Source organism: Carcharhinus amblyrhynchos, unplaced genomic scaffold, assembly GCF_965287045.1.
Source record: "Carcharhinus amblyrhynchos unplaced genomic scaffold, sCarAmb.v2.hapA scaffold_41, whole genome shotgun sequence".
Classification (NCBI taxonomy): Eukaryota; Metazoa; Chordata; class Chondrichthyes; order Carcharhiniformes; family Carcharhinidae; genus Carcharhinus; species Carcharhinus amblyrhynchos.
In genome coordinates this window covers 4023819-4041035 of record NW_027649782.1, presented here as the reverse complement: position 1 = coordinate 4041035, position 17217 = coordinate 4023819, and the positions used below count along the sequence as shown (strand labels likewise).

General features: G+C 45.3%; 1 protein-coding gene across 7 annotated transcripts in view; it reads left to right on the top strand.

Moving 5' to 3' along the window:
• Nucleotides 1-17217, top strand: part of hspg2 (heparan sulfate proteoglycan 2) — a 536580-nt gene that overhangs the window by 381967 nt on the left and 137396 nt on the right. For 4 of the 7 annotated variants that reach the window (XM_080181499.1, XM_080181501.1, XM_080181503.1 and 1 more), the window contains 2 exons: nt 3895-4040; nt 9459-9539. In XM_080181499.1, the coding sequence (XP_080037625.1) occupies nt 3895-4040; nt 9459-9539 (227 nt within the window). The remainder of the gene's footprint in view (nt 1-3894; nt 4041-9458; nt 9540-17217) is intronic. The other 3 variants (XM_080181505.1, XM_080181504.1, XM_080181502.1) reach the window with 1 other exon arrangement.

Sequence of the window (17217 nt, the reverse complement as noted above, 5' to 3'; positions counted from 1 at the left end):
ATTATCCCCATCATAAATTAATATAACTAAAAAGCATTATTTCTTCAAAGTAATAATTACTATTACTGAAGCAGGCTTCACTGGGCTAATGGACAACTCGCGCCAAGACAACACTAATAATACCTTTACCCAAAAGACAGAATGCAGCCCATCGCTACATTTGCAGAAGAATTCTTGTGCAGTCGGGCAGTGCTGCAATGCATAAATGGGGATTAGGTGTCCGTTTTGGATTGATTAGAATTGGCGTGGCCATTATAAAAGGGAATGAGCATTGTTGATCTTATGGACTGTCTGCCGTAGTGCGGCTAAATTGTGTAACCAGAACTGTCTGCATTCCTCCTTCCCTCCTTTGGATGATCTGTCCGAGTTTTGTGTTGCTGTGGCAACACTCGTGGATTTGAAGCCTGTAACATCTTATTTTTAAAAACCCACTGCCTGGAAGCCTGTTGCGGATTTAGAGTGCACCAATTTCCAGTGCAATAGATAGTGTCTCGCAGGATGCCATTTGCGGTCGCTGCAACATGTGCACTTGGGACGGCAAGGTGGCAAAGTGGTTAGCACTGCTGTCTCACAGCACCAAGAACCTGGATTCGATTCCCAGCTCGGGTCATTGTCTGTGAGGAGTCTGCCTGGGTTTCCTCCCACAGTCAAGAGACGTGCTGGTTAGGTGCATTGGCCATGCTAAATTCTCCCTCAGTGTACTCGGAACAGGCGCCGGAGTGCGGCGACTAGGGGATTTTAACAGAAACTTCATTGCAGTGTTAATGTACGCCTACTTGTGACACGAATGAATAAACTTTAAACTTTGTGCGATCTTCTTAAATTCATCCCACAACACCAAGCTAGGCATTGCTTTGAAATGTTTGTGAGTTATTGTTAAGTTTTACTCCCAAGTGTAGACACATCAAATAATTTGCTTTACGTTTATTCTAATTATTGTCACAAAAAGAGAGCCATGAATGGGGGATTTAGATTCTGGTAGTGTAAGTCACAATCGAGCAAAACCTCTCGCTGAAGAGGATGCAGTAGAGTATGTCGCAACCACTTTAATTATTTTTCGGCACAGTTTAAAGACATAATTGCATTGGGAGTTGTTTAATTTTGAAAATGGCTTCGGGCAAAATCAAGTACTCGTGTGAAGTGTTTCTTGGCATTTCCGTTCTTACTTTCTGGCGAAAAAATGGAACATCTGATTGCCAAAGCTCCAAAGTTGTGCCAACATTAGTCACAATTTCAGAGGACAGCTCTGATCAAGCTGGAGTCAGGGAGTTGCCCTAAGGAGAAGGATTGAATAGAGTGAGCCTATCTTTGGAGTTTAGAAGAATAATAGATAATCTCATTGAAATGTGTAAAGTTGCAGCAAGCAAATATTGAATTATTCAATTATTTTTAATTATTCAATTTTTGAACTGCCCAGTTTTCCCTGATTTGAGAATCTCGAGCTAGGGGCATTGATCTATAGATAAGAGGTCGGCTACTTTAAGACTGAGATTAGGGAAAATGTCTTCATTTAGAGAGGTTGTAAATCTTTGGAATCCCCAGAGGCTAGGCGATGCTTATTCGATAGACTGGCAAAGTCGTTAGCACTGATGCCTCCCAGTGCCAGGGACTCGGGTTTGATTCCTGGCTTGGGTCACTGTCTGTGCAGAGTCTGCATGTTCTCCCTGTGTCTGCGTGGGTTTCTTCTGGGTGCTCCAGTTTCCTTTCACAGTCTGAAAAACGTGCTGGCTAGGTGCATTGGCCATGCTAAATTCTCCCTCAGTAACCTGAACAGACACCGGAGAGTGGTGACTGGGGGATTTTCACAGTAACTTCATTGCAGTGTTAATGTAAGCCTCCTTGTGACACTAACAAAATAAACTTAAAACTTAAATTTTAAAGCTTATTCAATGAATGTATTCATAGGATACATTCTGAGCATTAAGGGATGGGGGGGTAGTGCCGGGAAGTGGCATTGAGTTGGAGAGACATCATGGTCCAGTTGAATGGCAGAGCATGCTTAAGAACCGTACCACCTAATCCTCCCTTTGCTTTTGACTCATTTATCACTGGTTTGATTCATTTATCACTGACCTCCACGGTAATCCAAGTTTAATGAAGATTACACCAGAATGTTGCTTCATCTCACTGAAATGATGGATAAAAATTTGTTTAGTGAAAATTAGGCCAGGGTTCAAAATTAAAACCAATTTGAATAATTTTTCCCCTAAAACATAGAACATTGAACACTACAGCACAAACAGGCCCTTCGGCCCACGAGTTGCGCCGATCACATCAACACCTACCAACCTACCGACCTATCTATAACCCTCAATCTCATTAAACCCCATATACTCATCCAGAAGTCTTTTAAAAGACCCCAGCGAGTTCGCCTCCACCACCACTGACGGCAGCCGATTCCATTCACTCACCACCCTCTGAGTGAAAAACTTACCCCTAACATCACTTCTGAACTTCCCTCCTTGCACCTTAAATCTGTGTCCTCTCGTAGCAACCATTTCAACCCAGGGAAATAGCCTCTGAGAGTCCACCCTATCTAAAACATAAAGGCAATAAGTCCTTCCTCAATCATTCAAGCTCTATCTCCATTGAAACAAACCGCAGAGAATACACGACGGTGATTGGAAGGAAAATATTTTAATAGCATTCGAACTGGGGGCAGGGATAGGCCATTGCACCCCTCAAGCCTGCTCCACCATTCAACAAGGTCAACAAACCTGAACTAATTGTGGGCTTAACTCACATTCCCTAATCCTCCCTCAACCACACAACTTCCCCATCAATCAAAATTCATTCTAACTCTTCAGTGGAAGATGCCTTATCTTTATACTGTGTCCCCTGGTTCTAGATTTTCCCTTGAAGGGGAAACATTCTCCCCTATCAAGTCCCTTTAGGAACTGGCATGTTTCATTAAGATCACCTCTCATTTTGCTAAGCTACAATGAGTACAGTAGATCCAACCTTTTCTAATTGCTGTGGTTAGTGACATTTGGAAAGACTATTTCCATTACTGCTCCAGTAGAGCAATTCCGATGTGTCTACTCGACCTCACCCTGTCCCCCCCAACCATGCTTTCTCACGCACCTTGTCATTCATTTTCTTATCACACTGTTACCCTCGCCCCAGGCTTAGCTCTTCAGATTGGGAATCGAGCGTGATTATTGAGAGGATCGAGGAAATAAGACTCACTTTAAAAACTAGCATTGGGAAGTATATTATTCTTTAGTTCATTCCTTTATCTGGTGTATGGTCTTTATTGCAACATCAGGTGAAGACCTATTGTATTCTAGTCAAGTCTTTATTGAATTAACAATTCTTGATAAGGCAACATTTGTATTTTTCTGGACTCTGCATTTTTCTACACAATCACTTGGTGCATTTCATTTGTTTATGGACATTGTAAAATGGGAAAGACTAAACTGGGGGTTGGCTTCCACATTCTTTCAATAGGGTCCAACCTCCTTAAGAACATGTTTCTCTGGCCCCTGTCTCAGTTACACATTTGAGTTTCTCTTACTGTATTTCATGTGTCCCTCTATGATATTGACTCCCACAATACTAAAGAAGTCCCTACGAGTTACAGAAGCTTAGAGAGAATGCCAGAATCTTAAAGAGGGCAATTTTATATCATTGTACAAATGGGCAAACAGGTTGAACTGAAAAGAGGGGCATCAAACCTGTCGCATATTATTGTAAATTTTAGAATTTACCTGCCTTTAAAAAAAATTGAAAACAAAAATTACTATAAATGAAATGTACCAGGCTGGATTAATCTAATAATTTGAGTCACTCAAAGATAGCTGTATGGAAGAATTGTCAACCTCTATTTTTTTGAGTCTTTTAATTCCATGAATGGGATTCTTACACAACATTTTATCCGACTTGTTTCCGTAGGTAACGGAAACCTACCTCAGGTACAGGTCAGTCCGCAGCGGATAGAGGTACCAGCAGGCGACACAGTTAGGCTGTACTGCCGAGCGGGAGGGTATCCTTCACCAACGCTCTCGTGGAAGAAGCATCGAGGAGAACTACCACCACAGGTACCACTGCCCTTTATTCACTTGGAAGGTTGCGCTCAGATTCCCGCAGGATGCTACTGAGTCAGTCATCTGGCCAGGTTTCTTTGAATTGATGTGAACTGAGGGCAGTTTCAAAGATCTCTGAAGACAGTGCCGTTAATTTTCATGCCTGTGATCGAAGTAGGTTGTTCCTCTGTACTTAAAGAAGCTATCCTTTATTGTCAATTATTATGTGGTCAATACTGGTGCTATAGTAACTCTTTACAAAGTAAGTCTTGCTTTCAGTGACGTATAGACCAATGGCAGATAGAACATAGAACATAGAACATTAAAGCGCAGAACAGGCCCTTCGGCCCACGATGTTGCGCCGACCAGTTACAAAACAATGACCCACTAACCTAAACCAATCCCTTTTCGCCCATAAACCTATCCACGGATCTCTTAAACGCCCCCAAACTAGGCGCATTTACAACTGCAGCAGGCAGGGTATTCCAATCCCTCACCACCCTCTGGGTAAAGAACCTACCCCTGACATCCGTCCTATAACTACCCCCCCTTAATTTAAAGCCATGCCCCCTCGTGCTAGATTTCTCCATCAGAGGAAAAAGGCTATCACTATCCACCCTATCTAAACCTCTAATCATCTTATATGTTTCAATAAGATCCCCTCTTAGCCGCCTTCTTTCCAGCGAAAACAACCCCAAATCCCTCAGCCTCTCCTCATAGGACCTCCCCTCCATACCAGGCAACATCCTGGTAAACCTCCTCTGCACCCTCTCCAAAGCCTCCACATCCTTCCTGTAATGTGGGGACCAGAACTGCACACAGTACTCCAAGTGCGGCCGCACCAGAGTTGTGTACAGTTGCAACATAACGCTGCGACTCCTAAATTCAATCCCCCTACCAATAAACGCCAAGACACCGTATGCCTTCTTAACAACCTTATCTACTTGATTCCCAACTTTCAGGGATCTATGTACACATACACCTAGATCCCTCTGCTCATCCACACTATTCAAAGTCCTCCCGTTAGCCCTATATTCGACACATCTGTTATTCCTACCAAAGTGAATTACCTCACACTTCTCCGCATTAAACTCCATCCGCCACCTCTCGGCCCAGCTCTGCAACCTGTCTAAGTCTTCCTGCAAACTATGACACCCTTCCTCACTATCTACCACACCTCCGACTTTGGTGTCATCAGCAAATTTACTAATCCACCCAACTATACCCTCATCCAGATCATTAATAAAAATTACAAACAGCAGTGGCCCCAAAACAGATCCCTGAGGCACACCACTCGTAACCGAACTCCATGATGAATATTTACCATCAACCACCACCCTCTGTCTCCTATCCGCTAGCCAATTCCTGATCCAATTCCCTAGATCACCCCCAATCCCATACATCTGCATTTTCTGCAGAAGCCTACCATGGTGAACCTTATCAAACGCCTTACTAAAATCCATATACACCACGTCCACTGCCTTACCCCCATCCACCTCTTTGGTCACTTTCTCAAAAAACTCAATAAGGTTAGTAAGGCACGACCTACCCGCCACAAAACCATGCTGACTATTTCCAATCAATTCATTACTCTCCAAATAACTATAAATCCTATCCCTAATAATTTTTTCTAAAACCTTGCCCACAACAGAAGTGAGACTCACCGGTCTATAATTCCCGGGGAAGTCTCTGTTCCCCTTCTTAAACAATGGGACAACATTCGCTAACCTCCAATCTTCCGGTACTATACCAGAGGCCAACGACGACCTGAAGATCAGAGCCAGAGGCTCTGCAATCACTTCTCTTGCCTCCCAGAGAATCCTGGGGTAAATCCCATCCGGACCAGGGGACTTATCTATTTTCAGACCCTCCAGAATATCCAGCACATCCTCCTTATCAACTGTAACACTGTCAATTCTACTCCCCTGCAACCCAGCGTCCTCCTCAGCTATATCCATGTCCCCCTGCGTGAACACCGAAGAGAAATATTGGTTCAATGCCTCTCCAATCTCCTCCGGTTCCACACATAACTTCCCTCTGCTGTCTATAACTGGCCCTAATCTTGCCCTAACCAACCTTCTGTTCTTGACATACCTATAGAACGCCTTAGGATTCTCCTTAACCCTATCAGCCAAAGTCTTCTCATGTCCTCTTTTAGCCCTTCTTAGCTCACTCTTCAACTCCCTCCTAGCCAATCTAAAGTTTTCTAGTGCACTACCCGAGCCCACACGTCTCATCCGAACATAAGCCTCCTTTTTCCTATTAACCAACAAAACTACTTTTTTGGTGCACCACGGTTCCCTAGCCCTACCAATTCCTCCTTGCCTGACAGGGACATACCTATCACGGACTCGCAGTAGCTGCTCCTTGAAAAAACTCCACATTTCGGACGTTCCCAGTCCCTGTAATCTCCTAGTCCAACCTATGCTTCCTAATTCTCTCCTAATAGCCTCATAATTACCCTTCCCCCAGCTAAAACCACTGGCCCGAGGTTCATGCCTATCCCTTTCCATCACTAAGGTGAACGTAACCGAATTGTGGTCACTATCACCAAAATGCACACCAACTTCCAAGTCTAGCACCTGGTCTGGCTCATTTCCCAGCACCAAATCCAATATAGCCTCACCTCTCGTTGGCCTATCTACATACTGAGTCAAAAAACCTTCCTGCACGCTTTGTACAAAAGACCAATTCACCCACCACATTTTGTGAAACTGAGCAAGAGTGATGGCAGGAGTGTAATGCGTAAATGTTGTGTTAATATAATTACAAAGGTAGGAAAATACAAGCTTTTGACCATTGGTTCTTAGTTAGAAGTTTATGTTTTTTGACTTCTCGTTTTGGAGTATCTTCCACTTTGTGGGTGAAGTGTGTTTTTGATAGATTTGGGACACATTCTAAACAATCATCTCCAAAGAATCATCCATCATGATAGCCCACAGTTCCTGTAGCCTCGGAGAGTTTAAATGGTAAGTCATATCAGCAGCTGCAACAATCCCAAATCTTAAAACTAGCCCTTGTGTCACAAGATACAAAGATTCCCTGTCCTACCTGTTTGCGAAATTGGCTGGAGAATTTTCCAATAATGCAGAAACCTTAGTTTTCAGGAACAGATGTGAGGGGACAGAGAAAACATCTTGAGAATAAAATTTGGTCTTGAGAATAATAAAATATTGTCAGTATCTGATGTTATCAGTCCTCAAATACACATTCTACTCCGATTGTTCATTCTGACGTTACTGTGGGTCTCGTCAATGCTGATTCTGCGCACATTCAACGGAGCGAAATTCTACACAAAAGTAGAAAGTGAATGTGTTTGAGATGCAACTGAATGGCTGACGAGGGCAGCAGTCATACTGGAACACCTTCACCAGCAAGTTTCCCCTCCAAGCCACTCACTGTCCTGACTTGGAAATATATCATTGTGTTTGGGTCAAACGCTCCTTAATAGCCCTGCGGGTGTACCTACATTACACAGCCTGCAGTGGTTCGAGAAGGCAGCTCACCCATCTTCTCAAAGGCAGTTTGGGATGGGCAATAAATGCTGACCTTGCCAGAGACGCCAACATCCTGTGAATGAACAGAAAGAAAGACCTTTCCGAAAGCCAAGCATTTGGTTTGGGTCTTGATCGGTTAACTGGAGACCGAGGTGTAAGCTCTGAGCCAAGCATCCACAGTTTCAGTATAGTGGATACCATAGGGTTAGTTATGTGTAAGCCACACTCTGTGCATTTTAAAAATATATTCTCAAAATATAGACAGGCTACTTGCAGATTGCTGTGATTATGGGATTTCTAACCACAGTAGAAATTTGACTCTGGCTTGTGTACTCTGGTTTATGTAAAAACTTAACAAATCCTCTGAAAATGCATTGCTGTGTTACCAATCCTTTGATATATCTGGGCCTGAACCAAGGAAGAGGCAGAATACCAAAATAACTTGCTGTCTCTCGTTGGATAAATATTTAATATTCATAAATATTTCACTTATTGCTGTCTCTGGGAAGGTAGGTCCTCATTCATCAAAACCTACCCAAGAACAGTCCTGTGGATACAGACAAAAGCATGCGGAGAGAGTCAGAGATCAGCCACTCTACCAAGGGAGCAGATCTCAGGAAATCACAGTGCAGAGAATCCCAACAGTGTAGAAGGAGGCCATTCAGCCCATCGAGCCTGCACTGACAATGTTCTCACTCAGGGCCTATCCCTGTAACCCTATGTATTTACCTGGTTATTGCCCTTATATTAAGGGGAAGTTTAGCATGGCCACCTAGCCTGCACATCTTTGGAATGTGGGAGGAAAACTGTAGTACCTGAAGGGAACCCACACACACACACACACACCATGCAGACAGTCACCCAAGGCAGGAACCCTGATCCCTGGTGTTGTGAGGCAGCAGTGCTAACCAGTGTGCCACTCCCTGATTTCCTCTTAGATAGAGACAATGGATGGGAAAACAAAAGACCATTTACCTCCACTTTTCTCTAAGCCTTTGCTAGTGGCTTACTGAAGGGGCCCTACACTCTTTTGTTGCTCTATATGTGGTTTGAAAACTACAGGAGCCACACAAGGCTGACTTTCAGATTAGAAGTGTGCTTACTGCTCGCTCATCATTCTCCCTCCCCCATTTTTTTTCTTCTTCTCCCATCCCGTCCTGAACAGTTCCACGGCCGCTGTTAGCTCCTTGGAATTTTCCAGGATGGCCCCTCATCATGTGTCAGTGGGCTGAGGGTGGCATCCCTCTGATGCGCAGCAAGTGCCAATCCAATTCCATTACCATCAAATGACCACAGGTACTCTGTTACCAATCCCTCCCATTGAAAATATCAGCCAAAGGAGCCTCGTCTAACTTCACCCTCCCATCCCAGTCTAAACCTGGGCATCGCTGGAAGCCAATTCGACCCTCCCCCAGCCTGCCCACTGTCTCAGTGCAACACAAGCTGGCGGTTTGATCTGGGATCTTCCTTTGCCATAGTCAACTAACTTGCTACATTGGCCCATTCCAAGCAGGGTAGATTTATAATAAATTGCTCTGAGTTCACAATGAGCTCATCTCTGACCATAATACTTGAGTCAGTGCTAAAAGTGATTGTAATTACAATCCTGCTAGCTATTCGCCTTGTGAACTACTGAATAAAGTCAAGTTTTGATGAGATGATTAGGTGCTCCAAACTGAGGCTCCGACCATGGCTCAGCGAAGTGGATTTGATGGAAAATAGAATGTGACTTTGACAAATCTGATGGAGAAAGAGTAGGAGATGTTGGTGAGGGAATTAACAAAGCTTAAGCTCTAGATGAAATCAACTCTCCAGTTGACAGGTCTCTGAGCAACATTGCTAAACAAGTCGTTCTCCCTTGATGTACTGCTTGTGTCTGATCTTTCTTTGCTGTTTGCACTCTCTCTCTTTCCCACCCTCTCTGCTCTCTGTCCAGGCTATGTCCATATTTGGTTTCTTTCCAATGGGAAATGGCAACAATGGTGAGGTCTTCCAGAGGCGTGTCCAAGAGCTTCAGGTAGCTGCATTTGCCTGGGCACTGGAGCTTGGTGAGCAGGCACTGACCCACTGCTTTCAGACCATTCCATCTCACAGCACAGCAACAGATGTGCAGGGTACTGGCAGATGCAGAAGGCAACAGCAGATGTGCAGAGTAGCAGGAGGCAAGCAGAGCATGAGCAGGTGTGCAGGGCTGCAGGAGCTTTGCAGGATACGCGAAGGTGTGCAGAGGTGCAGGGCTATAGCAGGTTTGCCAGATGTGAGCAGGTATACATGTTAGCAACAGATGTGCAAGTTTGCAGAATATGAGCAGGGGTGCAGGGTGTGTCCAGTATAGCAGAACATCTGTACTCGCAAACTCAGGCCTGTCTATAGCACATTCTGTTCTCCAATATTCAGCACCTGATGGCACAGGCTTGGCTGTTTCACTGCGCAAGTTGTCCAAAATTCCCCCAATCTCTGAACATGTTGACACTTGCCTTTCCAAAACATGTCTTGCTTCTTTTCCTTCAATTTTACTTTTACCAAATTATAAATTATTCCCATCCTGAATTTGATCAGGTCACAGTCCAGTCACACACTGACTTGTCCCTCTCTGGTCAGTTTCCAACTTGTATAAAATCATTTTGGAGAATCCAGAATATAAACTCTGTCCAAATCCACAAAGGTCTCAAGTTTAACCTCGAAAGCTTGTGAGTTTACTATCAAATAAATCGGTCGGACTTGAACCTGGTGTTGTCAGACTTCTTACAGTGTTTACCCCAGTCCAATGCCAGCATCTCCACATCAAATCCGCAAAGTCAGTAAGAAAAAAACCATGCATTTAGAATGCGCTTTTAACATTGTGAAGCATTTCTCAGGAGTGTTATCAGACAGAATTGTGACTTGGAGTCTCAGCTTGGGACAGGTGACTAAAAGCTTGATTAAAGAGGGCAATGTTAAGGCTAATCTTAAACAGATGATGGTAGAGAGCTGAGAGTTTAGGGAGGGGATTGCAGAGCTTGGCAGCTGAAGGTACAACCCCCAGTGGCTAAGTGATCACCCATTAGAGACGCTGAAGAGGTTAGAATTGAAGGAAAACAGACCCCTCCTGTGGGTTATAAGGTTGGAAGAGATTACAGAGATAGGGTGGCAATCTGAAAGCAAGAATGAGAACTTGAAAAGTCGAAATGTGGCCAGACCAAGAGCCTATCACATCACATCATCAGCGACAAGCTAGCACCAGCTTACATTAAAACTGTGTGTACCTGCACAGGTTCCTCTGTGAACTGTGCAGACCACAGTGGAAGAGGGCAGCCTTGGAGCTGGAGCAGCTTCACCTGAAGTGAACCTAGGCTTACAGATCTGAAGATGGGCTCGTGAGTTGCCCATCTAAGATACCAAGTGGAATGGTCTGAAAGCAATTTGCTTGCAATGCAATGATCTCAATAATTGTGTGTGCGTGCGTGTGTGTGCATCGTAAGAGTGAGTCTCGGAGCTATGATGAGGATTTGCAATGACAGTATCACCTGTCTGTTTATTGGCCATTCACTAGGCAGAGATGTCCTTGAAATCAAGAAGATTTCTACAATGAGCCAAACCCTTTGGTAGAAAGGAAAATTGCCACAAGCACCTCACTGAAGTGGTCCGTTTGCCACTTGAGCGATTCGATGCTAAATAATGTACATTGTGTGTTAAATTACTTCCAATGATCCTTTGGGGTTTTACTCTTGTAGCATCGCTGTGGATTTGTTAAACTTTGGGAACATCTGATGATTCCTCATCTTTTCAGAGTATTTGGGAATCTAGCCCCTCAAGAGTAATATGTCGTTCCTCCTCGATTGGTTAAGTGGCGACCAATCACTCTCTGTACCAAAAGAAGGCCATTGCAATTCCCTCGATGGCCCCTGATTAACCCCCTGGCCTGATTTCCCTCACCCCCCTCACCTCCCCCTCCCCCCACCCTCACGCGCCCCTCCCTCACCCCCTCCAGCTGTCACAGTTATAGACTGGCCTTACATTTGGCCTCAGCATTTCTTCAAGAAGGGGCTGGATGTGGCTTTTGGGCTGAAGGGGATTGAAGGATGTAGGGGGAAGTGGGCGGGGGGGGGATCAGCCATGATCATGCTGAATGGTGGGACAGGCTCGAAGGGCCAAATGGCCTCCTCCTCCTGCTCCCCTTTTCACTAAACAAAGATGTGCAGGTTAGGTTGATTGGCTATGCTAAATTGCCCCTTAATGTTCTGGGATATGTAGATTGGAGGGATTGATGGGGTAAACGTGTGGAGCAGTGGGGGTAAGCCCAAGGTGGGATTGTGGTTGATGCAGACTTGATGGGCCGAGTGGCCTCCTTCTGTGCTGTAGGGTTTCTATGATTTTCTATTTCTAAGACAATGTTACTGGTCTATCAGTTATTTCTGACTGCTTCTGAAGTGAATGTATTTCACAATTGACGGCTGACCTCACTGAGAGCAAACCACGGACATGAGCCCTTTTAGTTCCTCAGGAGGTCCACCAGAAGGAAATAGTTCCTCCATAACATTCCAAACACTTTGATTAGATCTAACCTCAAACTTCTATGCTGGTGGAAATACGAGAAGAATTTATGCCACCCGTCCTCATGATTTTAACTCTTTTTTTTGTCCCAGTGTCATTTTCCTGACTCAGTGCTGCACGTCCTCCAGACCCGCCGTGAGGTGCAGTTGCTCAGAACTGAATGCTGCGCTCCAGATGCAGCCTGACCAACCCGGTCAACCACCAAACTATCACTGCTTCCTGTTTGTGCCCCAGCCCACTCGAGGTACAGGCCAACATTCCATTCGCCTCTCTGATGACTTTTTTCACTTGAATTGTAGGATTCGATCATTTCTGTGTTTAAACTCCCAAATCTCTCTGTCCCTGTGCAGTTCCTGGTCTCTTTGGGGGAAGAGTCCCCCTTTTAGCTTTGACAAGCAGCTGCTACCAAACACTTCCACTCAGGAGACACAAGGAATTGACTTTTCACCTTGAAATGTTTTCATTAGAATCACAACGGTGCAGAAATAGGCCCTTTGGCCCATCGAATCCATGCCCGACTCTCCGAAAGAGCATTCCATCCTCGACCCTCCCCTCCATCCTAGACCCTCCCTTCCATCCTAGACTCTATTGAGTCTGATGTCGAGGCATTCTACAATGAGTGTTCAAAGTGCACGTACTGTAGTGGGAGTAAGCAGAGTGATAAGGAATTTGACAAAAGTGCAGCAGTTAAGAAGGAATCTTTCCACGTAACAGAAAGCTAGCCCAGTTTTACACTTCTGCCCATCACTCCTTGGATATCATAATCAGAAACAAGGTAACATATCCTTCATTTGTCTGCATTGTGGGATCTCACTGTGCACAAATTGACAACCGTGCTCGAGTGCAGAGCAGCAGTGTCACAAAGCAAACAATTCCTTCAGTGTAATGTACTCTGAGACATTCGGAGGGAAGGCTAATGTGGAGCTGTAACATACCTTCTATCTTTCCAGTTATGAGATTAGGTACAGTGGCACTTTGACTACAAGACCGTAAGAAATGGGAACAGGAGTAGGCCACTCAGCCCCTCAAGCCTGCTCTGCCATTCCGTAGGATCATGGCTAATCCGACCAACATTCCTCATGTCCTGCCTTTTCCCGTAATCCTTGATTGTCTTACTGATCACAAATCTATCCATCTCACCCTTAAATATACACAAAGACTCTGTCCCCCCCAGATCTCTGAGGCAAGGAGTTCCGAAGACTAACTGCCATAAAAGAAATTCCGTGAATTTCTTCTGTGGCAAGGAGTCTTGGAACTTCTGAGAGTAAATTCCTCCTCATCTTAGTGTTAAATTAATGTCCCTTTATTCTAAGACGCTTCCGTCTGGTCTTAGCCTCTCCCATGAAGGGAAACAATCTCTCAGTGTTTACCCTGTCAAACCCTTTAGAAATCCTGTAGGTTTCAATGAGATCACCGCTCGTTCTTCCAAATTCCAATAAGTCCCAACCTGTTTAACCTTTCCTCATTAAGACAATCCCTCCATACTGGGGTCATCCTAGTGAACCTTCTCTGAACTGCTTCCAGTGGAATAATGAGCCCGATTTGACCATTTTCATTCTAAGTGCTGAATCTGGGCGCAATTCAGATCCGACTTGGAAATCTGCTTTCAGGCTCCCCCATACGCACTCAGCCTGAAAAAAGAACCGCGGGTCTGAATCGCGCTGTGGGCGGGGCTGAGCGTGTCTGAAATGATCGGAGCTCTGAACTGCAGGGGCGCAATTAGAAAAAAAAATTTGAAATAGCATGCCCGTGTCAGATCGTTCCCGGGCCACAGAAAGCAGAGAAAGCAACTCAGGAGCAAAAAATGAGAGCGATGGCCCCCAGAGACATCGCTGTCCCGCTTATCTACCTACCCCGCTACCCAGACAGATCATGACCCCCTGCTCCTTTGCCCCCCCCCCCCCACCGATGGCCCTCAGAGTGGCAGTGGACCCACAGCGCCCTCCCCCCCCCCCCAACCCCGGTGACCACCCACCACAAGTCCATTTGGCACCGCCCCCCCCCCCCCCCCAATCAAAGATGCAACTTACCCGCTTCTCTCTTCCCCGTTCCCCCCCCCCCCAAACTAGAGAATGGTCAGGCCTCACTTCCCAGCCCCCTCCCACCCCGCTCTCCAGAGGTACAACTAACCTGCCTCCTTCTCCCTCCCCACCCCCAACCAAAGAACGGTTTTGGGATCCGTTCCTCCTCCCTCCTCCTCTTGCACCCCACCAGAAAACGATCTGAGCACCCCCCCCCCCAACCAGACAACGATCGGGCCTCTCTTCTCCCCCCACCCCCGCCGCCACCAGAGAACAATCAGGCCGGCCTGCCTCCCCCTCCACCACCAGTCTGAGTCAGAGAACCGTCGGAAGCTCTGAACTTACCTCTTCAGCAGCTGGAGCACCCAATTTAGACTTCTATTCAGCATGTCCATTTCGGTGCAATTCCAGATTGGTAAACGCAGTGGTAAAGGGGGAAGTTGGGCAGGCAGTTCACTAATTCAGTTTAAATGCATGCAAATGTAAAGTGGCCATCTGCGTGGATGCAGGCACAGATCACGTTAATGGCCTCACACCCGACTTTACCACGTTTTTCGCCCGAAAACGGGCACGACGCAATGATAAAATCGGGCCCAATATCTTTCCTTAAATAAGGGGATCAAAACTGCTCTTGGTGTTTCAGATGTGGTCTCACCAGTACCCTGTACAGTTGCAGCAAGACTTCCCCATTCTTGTACTCCAAACCACTTGAAATAAGGGCCAACATTCCATTAGCCTTCCTGATTACCTGCTGTACCTCTGTGCTAGATTTCTGTGTTTTGTACACAAGTCCCCCCAGGTCTGCTTTCTGCAGTTTTTCTCCATTTAAATAATACTCTCTTCTTTTGTTCTCCCTTCCAAAATGAACAACTTCACATTCTTCCACATTATACCCCATTGGCTAACCAATATCAGTATCTCTTTGTAAGCTATTTGTAACCCCCCAATTTATCTTCCCACTAATTTTTGTATCATCTGCAAATTTGGCTGCAATACATTCACTTTTTTCCCTCCATGTGTTGTAAACAGTTCCAGTCCCACACTGATCCCTGTGGGACCCCACTGGTTACAGGCCACCAACCTGAAAAATAACCCCTTATTCCCCACCTCTATCTATCCCCAACACCATGGCCTTTTATCTCATGACTTAACCTTTTGTGAGGAACCTTGTCAAATACTTTCTGGGAATCTAAATACAACACAGCTACTGCTTCCCCTTGAACCACTCTGGTTGAGACTTCCTCAAAAATATTAGTGAAACGTGATTTCCCTTTCATGAAGCCACACTGATTCTGCTTGATTAGATTGTGATTTTCCGAATATGCCACTATTCCATCCTTAATAATTGATTCCATCATTTTTCTAACAGTAATGGTCAGCTAATCAGCCTATGCTTCTTTGCCTCTTTTTTTTTGAATAGAGGTGTCACGTTGGCAGCTTTCCAATCCCCTGATACTTCTCCAGGATGTGGGAATGCCGGCGTTGGACTGGCGTAAACACAGTAAAAAGTCTGACAACACCAGGTTTTAGTCCAACCGATTTATTTGATAATACTCACAAGCTTTCGAGGGGACTCCCTCTTCGTCAGGTAAATGGAGAGTTCTGGCCTCGGACAGAGCATATAAAGCACGGACAGTTTAGAGATTACTGATTAGAATCGCTCGACAATCACCAGGCAAGACTGTTCCCTTCCTGTTGGCGAACACTTCAGTGGTCACGGGCATTCAGCCTCTGACCTTCGGGTAAGCATTCTCCAAGGCGGCCTTCACGACACACGACAGCGCAGAGTCGCTGAACAGAGACTGATAGCCAAGTTCCGCACACATGAGGTCGGTCTCAACAGGGATCTTGGGTTCATGTCGCACTATCTGTAACCCCCGTGACTTGCCTGGGTTTGCAAAACCTCACTTACTGTACTGTCTGGAGACAATACACATCTCTTTAACCTGTGATCAGTGCTCCTTCCACTCACATTGTCGGCCACTTCAGGTCTTGAACAGCAGGTTAGGTGTAAGGATTCGCATTCTAATCAGTAACCTCTAAACTGTCTGTGCTTTATATGCTCTGTCTGAGGCCAGAACTCTCCATTCACCTGACGAAGAGGCAGTCCCCTCGAAAGCTTGTGAGTATTATCAAATAAATCGGTTGGACTAAGACCTGGTGTTGTCAGACTTTTTACTTCTCCAGGATCCAAGGAATTTTGGAAGATTATAACCAATGCTGTCCAGTATCTCTGTACCAATTCTTATAGGATTCCAGGGATGCAAGCCATTGGGGCCAGTGACTTATCAGCACCATTAATTTGTCTAATACTCTTTTTTTCAAAAAAGTAGAACTTTTATTTCAGTGTGGTTCTGCGGCACTACTTTGAATTTTGACTCAAAGGGAATTAGTTAAAAGAGACATGACCTTCTTACCAAGCTGACAAATGTTATTTTTGACACAAGGTCCCATGTATTAAACAAATCAATTGACTCTAAAATTGCTCACCATTTCTTGTGACAAAGCTCAACAACTCGTCTGGTTGCTGATGAAAGTTCTTTCTCCAGTAAGTAGCCTCCCAACACCAGGTTAAAGTCCAACAGGTTTATTTGGTAGCACGAGCTTTCGCTGATGAAGGAGTGGTGTTCCGGAAGCTTGTGCTACCAAGTAAACCTGTTGGACTTTAACCTGGTGCTGGGAGGCTACTTACTGTGCCCACCCCAGTCCAACCCCAGCATCTCCACATCATGACTATTTCACTAGTGATGGTAATTCATTCCTCCCTCGTATTCTTTCGTATTTACAGGACGTTTGAGGTATCTTCCACCATAAAGACTGATGCAAAATATCTGTTTGACTCCTCTGCCATTTCCTTGTTCCTCATGACTGTCCCTCTAGATTAATTTTCACTGTCTCATCCTCCACTTGTGTGGGTTCACCTGACGAAGAGGGGAACCTCGAAAGCTTGTGAGTTTACTATCAAAAAAATCGGTTGGACTTAAACCTGGTGTTGTCAGACTTCTTACTGTGTTCACCCTCCACTTGTCAGCTACCCTTGGCCCAACCCTCCAGAAGTCCCACTGTCTCCTCACCCAGCTTTCCCCTACACTAGCCACCCATCAGCCAAACCATTTCACTCAAAATTCCCCATCACAGGAC